This window comes from Esox lucius, chromosome 11 (genome assembly GCF_011004845.1).
Source record: "Esox lucius isolate fEsoLuc1 chromosome 11, fEsoLuc1.pri, whole genome shotgun sequence".
Taxonomy (NCBI): Eukaryota; Metazoa; Chordata; class Actinopteri; order Esociformes; family Esocidae; genus Esox; species Esox lucius.
Genome location: NC_047579.1, coordinates 47,914,775 through 47,932,562, shown reverse-complemented (window position 1 = coordinate 47,932,562; position 17,788 = coordinate 47,914,775). Strand labels below are relative to the sequence as shown.

The 17,788-nt window shown below is 42.5% G+C and overlaps 2 protein-coding genes across 4 annotated transcripts in view; one reads left to right on the top strand and one right to left on the bottom strand.

Annotated features, from left to right (window-relative positions):
* Positions 1 to 4,307: 4,307 nt before the first annotated feature.
* LOC105013413 (zinc finger BED domain-containing protein 6-like) lies at positions 4,308 to 8,988 on the bottom strand. 2 transcript variants are annotated; one of them, XM_034294980.1, is made up of 3 exons: positions 8,092 to 8,988; positions 6,707 to 7,051; positions 4,308 to 6,310 (listed from the first exon to the last, which is right to left on the bottom strand). In XM_034294980.1, the coding sequence occupies exons 2-3, from the start codon at positions 7,041 to 7,043 to the stop codon at positions 4,698 to 4,700; spliced, it is 1,950 nt and encodes a 649-aa protein (XP_034150871.1). In that variant the 5' UTR covers positions 7,044 to 7,051; positions 8,092 to 8,988; the 3' UTR covers positions 4,308 to 4,697. The 2 variants fall into 2 exon arrangements, with proteins under 2 accessions (XP_034150871.1, XP_034150872.1); XM_034294981.1 differs by lacking the exon at positions 8,092 to 8,988 and adding an exon at positions 7,844 to 7,944.
* A 5,971-nt stretch (positions 8,989 to 14,959) lies between these two features.
* wnk4b (WNK lysine deficient protein kinase 4b) overlaps positions 14,960 to 17,788 on the top strand; it is a 44,867-nt gene continuing 42,038 nt past the window's right edge. For both annotated transcript variants that reach the window (XM_010874933.3, XM_010874934.5), the window contains exon 1: positions 14,960 to 16,096. In XM_010874933.3, the coding sequence (XP_010873235.2) occupies positions 15,476 to 16,096 (621 nt within the window). In that variant the 5' untranslated portion in view covers positions 14,960 to 15,475. The remainder of the gene's footprint in view (positions 16,097 to 17,788) is intronic.

Here is a 17,788-nt window from a genome sequence, read left to right as displayed (position 1 = left end):
GCGAGTCTTTGCATCGGAGAGGTGTTTTAATAAGAACAACGTGCCACAGTCAAGTGAGCGGTGAAGAGGAGGAACTGAGGATACGGGCATTTGTTTAGTGGAATAGCGAGGTGTCAACACAAGTAAGGTACATCGTGACACCATTCGGAGGTACTGTCTGGATTGGCACCGCTGATATCCAACTGAACGACAACTGAGCAGAATGTTAGGATAGCAGACCGGTGGATTTGGGTTTACTTTTTGATCAACCCCAAGATAAAGTTATTTCTTTACTGGGCTGTACTTTCTGAATACGCCTATTTTGTATGCTTGGGGTTTTCCCTCTACACACACAGCCACAGGCTACGCATATGCATATACAGGGAACCGTTGTTCCATTCAAAGGGCTTATCTAGGTTTTGAAATCAGTCAGTAGTAGGAAGGTACATTAATGAGACTTGTGTGCAGTCAGTGCAATTCTGCTGGGGTAGCATACTGGGAAAACACATTTTGTTGCTTGTCTGCACGCAGTCTTTTCACCAAGTTTAAAGTGAATGTAAGTAGCACTAAGTGTAGGGGCCTCTGTTTGGGTAGTCATGACTGTGCTGTCACCAGGGCGTGCTGATCATTAACTAGAGCTACCGCGTCGACTGATGTCCGCACAGAAAACAATAAACATGAAAATGTAAGTGCTCGCAATGGTGAGGTCCTCTAGACAGAAGCGTCGGCATAGATACATTAATGTCAGTGTCAACAGGACAATTGTTAACAATAGGTCAGGCATGATTAGAGAAATGCTGGCATGAAGAGGAACGGGTGCCAAAAACCTCTCCAGATTCAACCTATTGTGAGTCAATCGGGTATATGAAAAAGCTCTTATATCGAAGCAGTTTTTTTTAGGATATTGTCTGAACACGAAGCTCCATATCCATACATGGTGTTCTGTTTCAGAAGAGAAAATTATGGATGGAGCTATTTGTGGATTGCATAGAGACATCATAAAACTAAAGAAAACCAAAAAAGAAACAAAGATTACCTTCCTGGGGAAGAATGTTGCTTTTGGCCAGAGAGCAGGTAATTGATTTAGTAGTGAAACAGCCGCCTCTTTAGGAGCGTAACCAAAAGATTCCATGTGGCATCTATTAGCAACAACAGTGATGACCTGACCTGCCATAAGAAACTAATTGCTAAATGTCTGCACCACAGTGTCTATGTATTGTTCTTCGATCTGTGCTTATAGCACAGAACAAAAGGTCAATCCAGGCATGGATCTTTACATAAGTACCTTCCTAGCTTGTAACCCAGCCTCCGCAGTACAATGCAACACGCCTGGCCCTCCAAAGCATCTTGGGAATGTGTGTGGTTAAAAATAGGTGCTACTTGATGCAAAGCAGAACATTCCTGTCCTATAAAAAGCCCCCCACAGAAAATGACGAAGATGCAGGCAATGGCAGATAGTCCCTTTATCATGCTTTTCCCAATGATCAGAATGTGTTTGTGAGCTATCTTAGAAGTGAAAGATTAGTAGAGGGATGTAGATTCGCTCCACTCTCAATAACTTTATTTTGTGGAGTCCTCAACTGTTAACTTCGCCTAGGGCTGGCAGTGTGTACTATATCGGGCTTATTTTCCACATATACAAGGTTTATTATATGCACGTTCTTGGCAAGTCCCACTGTCCCTGAGGCAACTTCTGAGATCAGCAACCCTGGGGCAATCAGAGCTAACTGTCTTGCTCAGGATCAGACCAACAGATTTTTAACCACGTCTACCCACTGATACTGGTCCGATGCCCTGACCACTAGGCTGCTGCCCCTGCACAGATTAGCTACACAGGTGTTCAGTGCATGCTGGATAGCTAATAGCACAAGAGGTCATCTCTGAATTCTGTGTCTTAAGTAACATGTATATACAGGTGCATCTAAAAAATAACCACCCATAATTCAAAATAAAAAAAGTGACACCTTCATATATTCTAGATTCATTACACACAAGGTGAAACATTTAAAGACATTTTTGTTTCAATCTTGATGATTACGGCTTACAGCTCATGGAAATCAAAAATCCAGTACCTCAGAATATTTGAATAAAATAAATTACAATACAAAAATGGCGACCTGTGAAGAGCTCTAATCAACTAATTAACTCCCTGAGCCTTCTCTCAGTCTCTCAGTCTGGTTCAGTCCACACAACCACAATTATGGGGAAGAGCGGTGACTTGACAGTTGTCCACAAGACACTCATTAACACCCTCCAGGAGGAGCATAAGGCACAGGAGGTCATTGCTGAAAGCGCTGGCTGTTCGCAGAGTGCTGTATCAAAGCATATTCATGGAAAGTTGACTGGAGTGTGGTAGGAAAAGGTGCACAAGCAACAGGGATGACCGCAGCCTTGAGAGGATTGGCAAGCAAAGACGATTCAAGAACTTGGGGGAGCTTCACAAGGAGTGGACTGGAGGCTGGAGTCCGTGCATCAAGAGCCACCACGCACAGACGTGTCCAGGAAATGGGCTACAAATGTCACATTCCTAGTGTCAAGACACTCCTGAACCAGAGACAACGTCAGAAGCGTCTTACCTGGGCGAAGGAGAAAAAGAACTGGACCGTTGCTCAGTGGTCCAAAGTCCTCTCTTCAGATGAAAGTACATTTTGCATTTCATTTGGAAATCAAGGTCCCAGAGTCTGGAGGAAGGGTGGAGAGGCACAGAATCCACGTTGCTTGAAGTCCAGTGTGACCGGAAGTCCAGTTTCCACAGTCAGTGATGATTTGGGGTGCCATGTCATCTGCTGGTGTTGGTCCACTGTGTTTTATCAAGACCAGAGTCAATGCAGCTGTCTACCAGGAGATTTTAGAGCCCTTCAAGCTTCCATCTGCTGACAAGCTTTATGGAGATGCTGGTCAGCCAACTCGCCTGTCCTGAATTGTCAGGAGGAAAATAAGATACACAAGACCCAACCACACAGACAAGTTGAAGGCCACTATCAAAGCAAACTAGGCTTCCGTAACACCTCAGCAGTGCCACAGGCAGACTGCCTCCATGCCACAACCAAGAATAGAGTCCATAAATTACCATACTTAGGAAACCTTTGCTGGTGTTTTGAATTAATTAGCTGATTAGAGCTCTTCTCAGGTTGACATTTCTGTGTTATAATTTTTTTATTTTGATATGTTGAGATACTGGATTTTTGATTTCCATGAGCTGTACGGGTATTAGAGGGTGGAAAATGTTTCACGTTATGTGTAATAAATCTAGAATACATGAAGGTGTCATTTTTTGATTTGAGTTACAGAATAAAAAGGACTTTTTGCACAATATTGTAATTTTTTGAGATGTGCCTGTATAGCTGTGTGGCTAAACAAACCCTAACACTAACAAAGAGGTATAGTAATTGGTACAATTGGTATAACCGATTGTATTTGTTTTTCACTCACCCAATTTTGTGATGTCCAATTGGTGGTTTTGGCCTTGCCTCAATGCTGAGCCCACAGATGCCCGGCCGCCTACAAGATGATAACGCAGTGCTGACCAATTAGGTCAACCTTATTCGTTTTACAGTTTAGGTTCTACAGTTGAACAGCAAGAAAATCAGCTCCATCCACATATCCTGCAGGCAAATAACCAGGAGTGCAGTGGAAATGTCAGTGTTAGTGGAGACAGCTGAGTTTAATCAGAATTAACTTGAAAACCTAGTCCACATTCTTTCAGGACTCTTTGCCAGTGGCATCACACAGATACAAAACAGTAGCGGCCCCAGGTCAGAGCCTTGAGGGACTCAGTGGCGGACCAACACTGTGTCTGACCTGCTAGGACTTATGGCTGCAATCTGAGAGTGATTATTGAGACTTAAATCCATCCTGAACAGCATCTGACAGGCCTAGAAGCGTCTCCATGCAGCCGAGAGGGTTTTTACACTGAGGTCCAGCCGCATGAAGATGCTAGCAGCCCCCGAGTCAGGATTCATGAGATCATTTCTGACCTTATTCAAGGTAGTCTCCGTCCTGCCAAGCTGAAACCTGTCTGGAAGGGCTCAAATAGGCTGTGAGTGACCAGATGGTTTTTGCGTTAGCAAGAAACAGCCCACTCAGGGAGCTCACTCAGGAAGAGTGGTTCTGGAAGATGCCAAATTCAGGCATTTTAACTATGGGTATGACTGCAGCCATCTCATTTATTTTGACCAGAGTGATAAAATGAGTATCACTGTCTGATAAAAACCTCTTACTTAAAAACAGACACTTCTCAGGAAAAAAAAATCCCATTAATTGACTTCTGTCAATATATATGTAAAAAGTGGAGTTACAAAATTCTCATTAGACAGCAACAATATATCAACCATGAACAACAACCTTTAAGATTTACATGGCAATGCAAAACAGAAGTCAACGATATTTACAATGTTTTAAATAGTTTTTTCCCCCCGCTTTACATTAAACACTGTTTTATAAGCAATGGTCAATTCAGTCCACTGACTAAATAAATAAAAAACTGTCATTGACAGCCACAAATGTGAATCTAAGTGTGCCAAGCAAAGTAGGGCATTGAAGCACTGCACTCTAGTGGTGAGATGCCGTATTGAGAAATATTAAAAACTTTTTAAGACCTCCATTCTATATAACGCACGCACACACACACATACACACGAAAGAATACAATAGAATGCGCATGTTCGCCAGTTACACGCACATGCCAAAAAGTGAAGAACAGCACTCCGTGGGAAGGATCAGACCAGACCGTTATTCAGAAGCATTATCTGCTCGACAGCCTTCATGCTGAGGCAACTTCTCTTCTTATTGAACACGTCTCCAGCTTTGGTGAATATGCGCTCACACGGCACAGAGGAGGCTGGGACGCTGAGGTACTTCCGGGCCAGCTGGAACAGGTGCGGGTACACCTTGGAGTGCTTCTCCCAGTAATGCATAGGGTTCTCCGCCCGGTTCAGGTACGGGTCGCTCAGGTACCGCTGCACCTCCACCGCGGCGTCCGCGGTGCTGCTCTGGACGCTCTGAGTCTCGCCCACTTTGCTGTCAAATATCTCCCACAGACCTCCGTCCTGGGACTTGGACGGAGAGGCCTCCGCCGAGAGAGGGGCGGTGTCCATCACCCAGGGAGCGGTCTGGGGCGAGGACGGCGAGGACGTCGCGGACCCGGCGGCGGGCGGAGGCAAAGTGTCAATGTTGTCCGGATTGCTGCGGATCAAAGAGGCGCACTCAGAGGTGAGGAGCTTCACCGCCTCCTGAGCATAGCCCAGGTTCCCGAAGGCCAACATTTTGAAGCGCGGGTCCAGGAGAGCGGACAGCGCCAGGACCGGCTCCGTCTCTACCACGTTGCAGCTGGCCTGAAGCTCCCTCTGCAGGCTGGAGGACAGCTGCATGGCTGCAGGGTGTGTGGCGGCACTGTGCTTCTTCTCCAGTGTTATCTTCAGCATCCGGATCAAAGGGATGACCTTGGAGGCGGAGACCCGTTTCTCCGAGGACAGCTCGGCCGTGGCCTGGTTGAAGGGGCCGAGCACTCCGAGGCACTGGTGGATGACCTCGTAGTCAGCCGATCCCAGGGGGATGATGTCCGTGTCCAGGGTGCTGAGAGCAGCCGCTACTGACTCCCTCTGGTCGAAGAGACATTCCAGCATAGAAAAGCTGCTGTTCCACCTCGAGTCCACCTCCTGGATCAGTTTCTGCCCCGTCCGGCCCAGTTGCCCCTGCACCTCGGCTAACCTCATCTCCGCATTCTGATTTAACTTGAAGAAAGCCACAATTGCACGTGCTTGGGAGCGGATTTCCTGCAGCTCTGAAGTAGCATCTATGGACCTCCTGATCACAAGGTTCAGCACATGTGCAAAAGAGGGCAACTGGAGGATCCCAAGTTTCTGAACCGTGCCAACCATGTTGCCACCAGTCTCCGTAACAAATGCAGCAACCCTGCTGTGTAGGCCCCAGCTCGCAACCAGCTGGTTTTTTGCCTCTTCAATGTGGATTGCTTTGTGGTTTTCAGGCAGCTTAGAAATCCCAAGGAGGAAAGTGGATAACTGGGCATTTTCCGCAATCAAATGCCCTGTCACTGATATATAACTGTCTTTGTCTATAGATGTCCACATGTCTGAGGTAAGGCTGACAAAGTTGGATATTTCTATCTGAGACATAATATTATGATTGATGATGTCACACCGAGATTCCACCATTTTCTTTAGAGCTTGCTTGTTTGGAAGATTGTAGCTTGGGTCAAGCTTTTGGATGAACGCAGCAAACCCCTCTTCCTCGACTACTGAAAACGGATGGGTGTCTTTAACCAACATGTTCACCAGGGCATCATCCAGGTCCTCTTGCCTGGTGGTTCTGACTGTGAAATAAAATCAATATAATCAATTAAAAAAATAACATTGAGTTAAAATAACTGTTACGATAAAGATCTATTCAATGCGTTACAGGGTATTAGAGGGTGGCAAGTCGGCCATCAGAATTATATTCAGGTGCGGCGGTCAGTAGTGTGAGTGCACGTAAAGGCCTCTCAGCCAGGCTCAAAGAATGCAGGGAAAACTGAAAGCTGTATTTGAGACTAGGCCCTTAACCCAACAACATGGTCACCCTCAAGGGGCCCAGCAGTTTGTCCCTGGGTTCCTCTCAACCATGTAACTGTGGCTTGTGTTCAGGTGGGTTGATGAAGAAACAAGAGCAAAACACACATTTCCATTGAAAGTATGGACGATAGAGCAATATTGCTTTGTACAGAAATTACCTTGGATGTGGTGTCCTGCAGCCGTACTGTTTGTAAACATTGAGTTCAGTCCTGCAGTACCAGAGAACGATGAGTGGACTCCAGCACTGCTAATTATCGAGCTGGAGAACGATGAGTGGGCTCCAGATGTTGAGCTGCTTATGTTTGCGTGGGCTCCAGATGTTGAGTTGCTGTACCAAGCCTCGCTTGGGTGCCTTGACCGTAGGTGCCTTAACATGGCTGAGGTGTTTTTGTTGAAGCTCAGCCGTTGTGAACAGAGAGAGCACTGGACTTTGTTGGGTGTCACTAAGGAGAAGTGGTCCCACACCATTGAGAAGGCTCTCTTGATCTCAGTCATCTTCAGACCTGCAAAAGAAGCGAAAGGTACAAATGTATTTTAATGTTGTCAAAATGCTACATCCTGTCCAATTTACAAGCTACAGGAAAAAAGTTTATCAAGTTTACTCATACCTAATGTTTTAGTGTGAGATTCATGTTTTCATTCTTGTGTATATTAAAATGTTATTGTGTAATATAATGTATCACCAACTGAAAAGACGGGTTTTATGAGCCAACGCTCACACCACAACAAATACAGTAATTACACACTTTAGTGCTAGATTTCAAACAAATTCATTTTTTAATACATTTGGCCCTGTTAAATGAAACTTTTTTAGTTGCGATGCCTAAATGCTAAAATACATTTTCATGACCGATTCATTATTTTAAAAACGACTGGAGCCGTCTAAAGTATAGGAACACAATTCTGGTTAGAGCCAGTTTGCGCTGTTCTGCAAAGGGAGTAGTACACAACGTTGCAGAGATCTTGGATTTGCAGACAACATGCCGTTGGAACCCAGGAGTAATGGTTGCTGTTAATGGGCCTCTGTATGCCTATGTTTATATTCCATAAAAAATCTGCTGTTTCCATCTACAATAGTCATTCACAACATGAACAATGCCTACACTGTATTTCTGAACAACTTGATGTTATTTTTATGGACAAAACATGTGCTTTTCTTTTGAAAACAAGGACATTTCTGACCGCAAATTTCTGAACGGTTGTGTCTAACAGAAATTCAGTTGGGAAAAACCAAATATTTCACTAGGTGTAACGCATGTGACAAAAAAATGCTTCATAGCTAGTAAATGTTTTACCGTAGTTGAATTTGTGAATACGGATCCAGGTTTTACTCGCCCGCAAACTATCTAGTTTCACTCGCACAAATTACAAACAGCATTGACAGAAAAATAGGAAGCCTCAGGAAAATACACTTTCACCAGAAATTAAATAGCCATCGTTATCTAACTATCAAGTATGTTCGTTTAGGTGTAGAAGTGGGCTTGTTGCTGACAAGGACAAGTACATTTCGGTTAGTTATTCTATATTGCAAATATGAACTTACCTTATTGGTTAAATAGTAATGGCAAAATCCTATCGCATTGAGCACTGTAGATTCCACGATATAGAAAATAATTGGCTACTTAGTTGTGACCGGTTGACTGTGATTGTGTACTTCAGATCGCGCGATTTGATGACGTACATAGCTTACTTACGTTACTTCCGATTTTCAAACAGCCGGTTGGCGCTTGTGCTAGACTGTTGTTCTGTGTTTTGACCAACTAGAGTTGAATTAATATTAGTCCTTATGGAAAAAGTTACCTTTCTCTTTTAGGTGTCGCATGATCATCAGTGCCATGCGTACTGGTTCCAGTAGTATCTTAAAAGCAGCTGTCCTCCTGGGTCACGTAAGGTCGGTACGCATCGATGTGCAATATGTGCCCAATGTCATCAAAATAATTTACTAAGGCCTGTTTATACTACAAGGATTGTCATGGAAACAGTTTCAAACTGGCAGAAACATTTCTACTACTAACACCAGTTTCCAACATCTTGTTAAATCCATTCCGTGAAGAATTCAGGCTTTTCCGGGGTCGATAGAGGTTAGGCCTGTAGGTTGAACCTTATGAACCAACATCGCTATAGAGTGGGTTTTAGTCATTTTAGATTTTAGATTCCTCTAGGTTATTTCCGTTTTAAATTTCTTGCAGTTTACTTAGTTGCCATCCGGTACAAATATATATTTTATTTTAAGTATATTTCCTTACATTTTACAAAATGTTGATAAACAGATTATATGTTTAAATGTGCAACGTTTGTTTATGTCCTGTCCAAAAGATGGCACTGTTGTCCTACAAAAGTCTCTGACTGTAAGATGAACACAGGTTGGTTCATGTAGCTCAACTCACACACAAAAACACACATAAAAATATTAAGTCACGCTGTCAACATATCTACTAGATGAACGCTGGTGCTGAATATATTGTTTAGAAGATATACATTTCTTAATAGCTAAAGCAAAAGCAGTTTGATACACCTGGGATGATATCTGCTACTATGGTGATAAAATCCATGTTCAATCAAATGTATTTAGAAAGCCCTTTTTACACCAGTTGTCACAAAGCAGTTGTTTTCTCATATGTTCAGTAATACCATTGAGGACAAAATATCAGACTAAGAATGAATACCAAAATCAAATTTGGTGCTCCTGGAGTTCGGACCCCCTGGTCACTTCTCCTGCATGCCCGGTCAATATTATACGAATAAATAAATTAACTTGGCTAATTGTAAATAATGCTAATTGTGAATTGAGACACCGACTTCCAACACAAATAGTGTTGTACAATAAAAGCAGTAAGTAATTTGAAGTATCAAAGCCAATTACTAATTTTAACCCATGTGTGTTCTGGCTCTGGTCCTATCTGTTGGTTTCTGTGACCAGTCAGAATGGTTAGAATGTGGAAGGTGATTCCGATTCATTAAGCAAATTTCGGACATTTCTTCATCTCTTGTTTAACATTTTGCAATTATTATAAATGTTTCATTTAATAAGCAAATTATTTTGCATTGTTGGTGTTAGTATCCTAAGCATATTGCTGCACCTGCTATCTACCTGACATCTGTTAATCTGAATACATGAACTTACTTTTTAAAATGTTATTTATAGTTGTCTATAGTGATTATTCACTGGCATCCAAGGACGCCTCTTTAAACAGCTCACTCATTGGAATGAATTCCTCTTCTCTCTTAAAGTGCCATAGCGTTTGTACTCGTGAAATTACACAGTTTGTGGAAATAGATGTCTGGTGTATATTTGTGTTACTGGTGAATACTTGTATACAAATATTATTGTGTGTATTTATGAATAAAATTCTAAGCTAATACAACTGTATTCTCATAATTCTTTAGTGCACTATGACATCCTATTATACAATAATTCACATTGTTTTTCAAATGGTGAGCATATGTTGTGATGTATTAATAGCTGTTTCTTTTTGCACTTTCACAGTCTAGGGCAAAGCATTTATGAATGTTGTCAAAATACTCTGAAAAGTCTCAAACGCCACTTTAAGGAGCCTAGCTTAATCCCTTGGAAAATACCCCCCCCCCCCCCCCCCCCCACCCCCCCCCAAAAAAAAGAAGAACCTGTTCGGTTCAGCATCCAATCGCTTCACCCAAAGCTGAATAGAACAGCGTGTCTTACTCTGCCGTCCTCGTGACACGAGATAAACATACCGTACATCAGCCGAAAGAGCAGACAGAGAGGGGAGGACGGTGCTCTGCCTTTTAGCTGGAACTGGAAAGCGCGTCACGATTTGCATGTAATATACCATGTGACCAACTTACAGTACAGTACATGCCGTTTTCTTATGGACATTTTTGCACTACTCTTCTTTTCTGGAAAGATGACTCAGCAGAAGCTCTCTGAAGACAAGAGTGATTCTTAACCGTGAGGCCCGTCTGCTAGAAGCAATGTGTTCCCGCAGATAAACCCCCTTTCTGACTGCTGCTCCTCACTGCTTCCATGGAGTTTCTATGTGAAGCTCTTCTGAGAGGGGGGGGACAGCTAGTTGAGCCCACCCAGCCTCAATACACACAACTCACACATAAAAAAATATATAAACTGGTTATCAACTGTTAGGATGTTATGATGTCCCATGTGTTTCGGTTGTCGCCATAGCAGACTGAATGTGTGGCTTAGTAAAAAGGGAGTGGCTACAGAGTTATTTTTGCCCATTCATTCCGGTTTATCTGCTCTTCTGTCTTATGTTGAGGTGCAATAATTGCAGCTGTGACCTGAGCATATGCATATCGCAGTGTTTGGGTTTTTAAATAATACAGATTTAGACATTGCAATTTTGCTTCAGAGACAATAAGTGTCTGTGAAGCAGACTAATGTGCCCTAGTGAATGGCTCTGGACCAGTCTGAAAGTCCCTGGATGTAACCCTGTTAAATCTACGAACTGTGCTTACACAAGTTTTTTTTTTTTTTATCTTTTGCATTGATATAAGGCAATATCCAAAGATTTACCCCACATCTTCATTATTAAAATTACACTACGCTACACTATACACTCACCTAAAGGATTATTAGGAACACCTGTTCAATTTCTCATTAATGCAATTATCTAATCAACCAATCACATTGCAGTTGCTTCAATGCATTTAGGGGTGTGGTCCTGGTCAAGACAATCTCCTGAACTCCAAACTGAATGTCAGAATGGGAAAGAAAGGTGATTTAAGCAATTTTGAGCGTGGCATGGTTGTTGGTGCCAGACGGGCCGGTCTGAGTATTTCACAATCTGCTCAGTTACTGGGATTTTCACGCACAACCATTTCTAGGGTTTACAAAGAATGGTGTGAAAAGGGGAAAACATCCAGTATGCGGCAGTCCTGTGGGCGAAAATGCCTTGTTGATGCTAGAGGTCAGAGGAGAATGGGCCGACTGATTCAAGCTGATAGAAGAGCAACTTTGACTGAAATAACCACTTGTTACAACTGAGGAATGCAGCAAAGCATTTGTGAAGCCACAACACGCACAACCTTGAGGCGGATGGGCTACAACAGCAGAAGACTCCACCGGGTACCACTCATCTCCGATACAAATAGGAAAAAGAGGCTACAATTTGCACGAGCTCACCAAAATTGGACAGTTGAAGACTGGAAAAATGTTGCCTGGTCTGATGAGTCTCGATTTCTGTTGAGACATTCAGATGGTAGAGTCAGAATTTTGCTTAAACAGAATGAGAACATGGATCCATCATGCCTTGTTACCACTGTGCAGGCTGGTGGTGGTGGTGTAATGGGGTCGGGGACGTTTTCTTGGTACACTTTAGGCACCTTAGTGCCAATTGGGCATTGTTTAAATGCCACGGCCTACCTGAGCATTGTTTCTGACCATGTCCATCCCTTTATGACCACCATGTACCCATCCTCTGATGGCTACTTCCAGCAGGATAATGCACCATGTCACAAAGCTCGATTCATTTCAAATTGGTTTCTTGAACATGACAATGAGTTCACTGTACTGAAATGGCCCCCACAGTCACCAGATCTCAACCCAATAGAGCATCTTTGGGATGTGGTGGAACGGGAGCTTCGTGCCCTGGATGTGCATCCCACAAATCTCCATCAACTGCAAGATGCTATTCTATCCATATGGGCCAACATTTCTAAAGAATGCTTTCAGCACCTTGTTGAATCAGTGCCACGTAGAATTAAGGCAGTTCTGAAGGCGAAAGGGGGTCAAACACAGTATTAGTATGGTGTTCCTAATAATCCTTTAGGTGAGTGTATGTATGTCCACTGGCCTTCTATCTGTTGGCCTTGTCTTTTATATTTATAGTGGTAGGCTGAGCACTTTCACTGGTGCTTTTGTCAGGGATTGTATGCACACGGGAGCACAGACCATTCTCCAGTCTGCCCAGGAATCAAAGCTGCAGGCCATGCTTACACAGACTGGGGAGACTGACAGTACTGGCTGGGATTCCTCAGTAGGGAAGGGAAGGGGGTCAGTATATCGAACATCCAAGCTCAAGGAACAAGGCAGCCGTCAGGCGTGGTTAGCGTGTTCACACTGCACCTTAGCCTAGGGCTAAGGGCCTCCTAAGCCTTGGGCTAAGCGAGTGTTCACACGTGCATATTTTGAAGTTGGCTAGCACCACCCTTAGCCTAGGGCTAGCTGGCCCTGCTCTGGAGCACGGCTAGCACCGACTTTTCAGGGCTTTCCCACAAATATTTTCGATACACAATAGGCAAAGTAGTAGTAATTAAACAAAACATACTTCCCCACATTTTATGGAAAACATGGTACAGTTTGTTGACTGATTTTATGCGCAATAACATGTTAACAATCTACTTCATTGTCATATCAAAACATTTTCCATAATATTTTCAGGAAAGCTACATGGGTCCTACAACTCTTGTATTTGAAGAATGTTAAACCAATTGCATATGATAACATTGCACTCATGGAATTTAGTGCCTTGGACATTTATATATTAATAGGCAGACAACAACTCAGATAATTACAAATAAATAAAACAGTAACATTAAAATATTTGGATTAAGGCACTAGATCCAAATTAAATGCAATTATCAACCACAAAAATCACCAGCAGTTTTCTAAACTCTAACAAAGACTCAAGCTTGAGATCTTCTTGCAGCTCATCTCACTTCGGTGAGCCATAACTGAAAGTCATTTCGTCTAGCTCTGAAACCACCCTAGGTGTAGCCAGCATTAACCAGTAATTTGTTCTCATAGTCTATACACCAATCAGACATAACATAATGACCACCTGCCTAATATTGTGTAGGTCCCCCTTTTGCCGCAAAAACAGCCCTGACCCGTCGAGGCATGGACTCCACTAGGCCTCTGAAGGTGTGCTGTGGTATCTGGAACTAAGACATTAGCAACAGATCCTTTATGTCCTGTAAGTTGTGAGGTGGGGCCTCCATGGAACATCTTGTTAGTCCAGCACATCCCAGAGATGCTCAATTGGATTGAGATCTGGGGAATTTGGAGGCCAAGTCAAACACCTTGAACTCGTTGTGTTCCTCAAACCATTCCTGAACCATTTTTGCTTTGTGGCAGGGCGCATTATCTTGCAGAAAGAGGCCAATGCCATTAGGGAATACTGTTGCCCTGAAAGGGTGCACATGGTCTGCAACAATGCTTAGGTAGGTGATATGTGTCAAAGTAACATCCACACGAATGGCAGGACCTAAGGTTTCCCAGCAGAACATTGCCCACATTCTATCAGATTTTGGTAAAAGAAACCAATCTTGAGCTTGCTTACTTATTCAGCAGCATGAATTCTGTAGTTGAGAACAGCTTTAAGCCATAGTTTATTGACCACATACATCTGCCTCTTGTGACTTCTTACTTAAATAAGTCATTGTTTAGTTTTGCCCTAACCTTGTCCTAGCTTAATTATCATCATCGTAATTCATTAAAGCAACATCTATATTAAATGTGAAACCTTACTTGAAACACATCAAACTGAGTTTACTATTTTGTAGCGCTAACAGCTAATTTTATCAGCTAATTATCAACTAAACTGCCTAAATAGCCACTGGAATTAGTTTACTCAGAACTGCCACTATCCCTAAAGTAGCCACAGCACACAGCAAACTAGTTAATAGCAGCACACCAACCAACTTATGCAATTACACACATCCCCTTGGGGCAGGAAATGGACGCAGGAAATAAATGCAAAACTGTCAGTTACAAAAAGATTTAAGACTACAAATACTTTCAAAATATAGGAAGTATCAGTGCTATTAAAGATGAAAACTGATACAGTCTAACTCTCTCTCATATAGTGACAACATAGAAAGCTCCAAAAATGAGTCATGATGCCTGCTGGCCCATTTGACAAATCATAAAACTGTGTTTTTCATTGAACATGTAGCCCGAAAGAGGTATCCTACCCATAATTACAACCGGTTCCCAGTAACAACATTAGGTAATACAGGCAAAGATAATGATTACAGTGAAAACTAGATATAAGCTGTTGGGCTTCTATGCTGTGAGCAACTATCTCAATAAAGCAGTTATTAAGTTATGAGTGGTAATTATTTGCTTTTGGAATAATGGACAATCGTCCTTTGTAGCTTAATGCTACTAATAAGCTTTTCTGTGTTATAACACTATAATGTACAGAAAAACGTGCAGTTAACTATTCTAAAACCAGAGTTAAAGCCTTTGCACATTGACAGAATGCGTTCGTATCGCCAGGATTCTTGGTGATTAGTTGGCATTACAAGTTGGCTACTTATTTGGAATTCTGTAGTCCTACAAAAGAAAATCGTTACAATTTCAAAGAAAATGTATTCCCCAGAAATGACCTAGAAACAAATTGTAAATGGAAAACAACTGCAAACTATAAGAAGTGTTATTTTGGGGTGGAGCCAGCCCAGTGAGCCTGGGACAGAGAGCTGCAGCCGTCCACCCGCTGTTGACGTGACAAAATAGCGTCAGTCCACGTTAAAAGGTGACAGCTCATAGACGTAAGCTGCAACACGGTTTGAGGACTACACGGATTGATCATGTCATTTCTTTAGTGGTTTATTGTCAAGACCACGGCCAAAGTAAATTCTGTTTGACGGATTTATTTTTACCTGAGGGAAGGCGATAACAACCTTCAAATCTTCTGTCAGGTTTAGGTTGCACACTTGTTAACAACTGCAAACTAGCCTTACATTTTACAGGCATGTAAAGGACAATTATTTATAAACCAAGTAGTAGCCACATGTATTGCATATATTTTTTCCCTCGTTATGTATTTTGACTGCTGTTTTTTTCTGACTTGATCACTTTAATTGCAGCCTATGATGGGAGCTTTTCCAGTTTATGCTTTTGAATAGCCTTTATTTGAATTTCCATCATCCGCTGATTGTGACCCACGAACCACCTGTTGGATTTCGTGGCAAACATCGTAAAAGATATGTCACAGGCAGAGGTCGACGTGCCGGGACTGGGTTTCTCCAAATTACCTGCCGGATTCGACGCTGCCTGCTTCCCTGCCCGAATACCACCAAGGCGAAGGAGACACTCCGCGAACTCCAGGAGAAACTCGTACAAGTTGAGCAAAATAAATACACTGGATTTTGAGACTACATTTTACGACGATGCGCCTCTTTCCAGAAGTCACTCGTGGTCTGCTGATAATATTTTAGCAGAAACCGCAGTAGAGGAGAAAAAAGTCGAGTCTTCACCAGACTCACCTGTATCGAGCCCTGGAACGAGCACAAGCTCACCGCCTGGTACCCAAGCATCTGATCCCATACCACCACTTGATACCTGGGACGTTCCGCAGCCCAGCTCAGCCACAAGTTCAGATTCTGAGGATAATATCACTCACAAAAAGGTCATTTTATCTCGAGCTCCATTTGAAAGCAAATGTGAGCAAGAGGAAAGGGATGAAATTGAGACTAAAGCCGTGGCGACCTCCCCTGATGGAAGGTTCCTCAAATTTAACATAGAAATTGGGAGAGGGTCCTTCAAGACGGTGTACAAAGGTCTGGATACAGAGACAACAGTTGAAGTGGCATGGTGTGAATTACAGGTAAGTCTCCCTGGTATGTTTTGTGCCCACAGTAACGACAGCAGATGACCCGTCGCTGCTACATCAACCTGTGTAACCCAAAAGAGCTGGAAATATAGGCCAAACTTGTTTTACGTTGATGTAACAAAGTGCATGTAAATAAGGCGACTGTAAAGATGTCTTCCTGCATGAAGGATACAGAGTTTCCCCCTAGTCCAGTTGTAGCCTAGTCCAGTTGTCCAGTCCAGTTGTAGACCGTGAAATATACTTTGCACTAATTTATTCATCACAAATCAACAGAGGTGGATTGTCAGGGTAATAAGTTCATGCAGCTGTGTCTTTTAAGTCTTTTATATTGACTAGAAGGAAATTCTGCCCAGATTATTTTTTACAGTACTTATTCAACTGTCATGTTCAAACGCTCTAGTGCATGCATGGCCCACTTCAAGTACCCCCTCAGCATCCTATTAGAATTAAGTTATGGGCTTTTACTTGGTTATTCTGTATCCCTATTTTTTTTTCTTTTAGAGCTGTTCTGTTGTAGTTTTGCTTGTGTGTTTTGGGTCATTGTCCTGTTGCAAGATCCATGTTTGGTTCTGCTTTTTGACAGATGTCCTCACATTCTCTTGAATAATTCTCTGGAATAACATGGACTTCATGGTTGACTCAATGATGACATGTTGGCTAGGCCCTGAGGCAAACTATAATGCCACTGCCTCCATGCTTTACAGTTGGCGTAAGGTTCTTCTGTTGAAAGTTAGTGTGTTGTTTTCACCAAACATGGCGTCTGGTGATATGGTCAAACTGCACTACGGTCAAACCGCTTTTTAACTCATCTATCAAGAGTTCTTCGTTCTAATAGCTTTGGTATGACAAACATCAGTCAGAGGTTCTTCCTTCCTGACTTCCCATGTAGGCCACATTTGTATAGTATCTTACTGACTGTTCAGTCTAGCACCTAGATCCTAACTGAGAGGCCTGTAGATCCTTTAATGTTAGGCTGAGGTTCTTAGAGACTTCTATTAGCATCTTTCAGTCAGCTCTTGGGCTGAATTTGCTGGGACAAACCGTTCTATGTAGATTGCCATTGGAATGGAATTTTCTCCATTTGTCGATCTGTCAGACAGTGGAATTATGTGTTTAAAAATGCTTGCAAATGGCTTTATTACCCCTCCCAGACTATTGAGGATCAATCATCTTTCTTCTTGGGCCTTCCAATAAGTCTTTTGATCAATATTAAAATTATTGTAGAAGTCTGGACCCGCCCAGTTCCTCTCAAATAATTTGCACCTGATTCAAATGTGAGCCCTTTTATGTGATTGTCAAGGTAAGGGTGTACATATGATTTCTGCGTAAGGAAATGTAATGTAGTTGCGACCGTAATTCTCAGGTGCTACGTTCATAACAAATTTGTGAACCACAATTCCGTTCAATATGAACATAAATCAGTGCAATTTGATTCGCTATGAACATATCCCCAGTGCTATTGGTCTGTAATGGCTCGCTTTTTCCTTGCTTATTACATTTTCAATATTATGTTGGTCCTTAATATAATTGATTCAAAATGAAAAATGCCTCGTTATGAATAACATTTAGGTTTAACAGTTAAGGTTAACTTAGGGTTAAGGTAAGGCATCATAGCACTGGGGTTATGGTTAGGGTAAATTTTTGGTTAAGGTTAGGCATCATAGCACTGGGGTTATGGTTAGGGTT

Excerpts from the sequence above, each read along its gene's own strand:
- LOC105013413 (XM_034294980.1), bottom strand. The coding sequence starts at position 7,043 with ATGACTGAGATCAAGAGAGCCTTCTCAATGGTGTGGGACCACTTCTCC. Across the intron at positions 6,311-6,706 it reads TGCAGGACACCACATCCAAG|TCAGAACCACCAGGCAAGAG; the intron begins GTAATTTCTGTA and ends TTTATTTCACAG.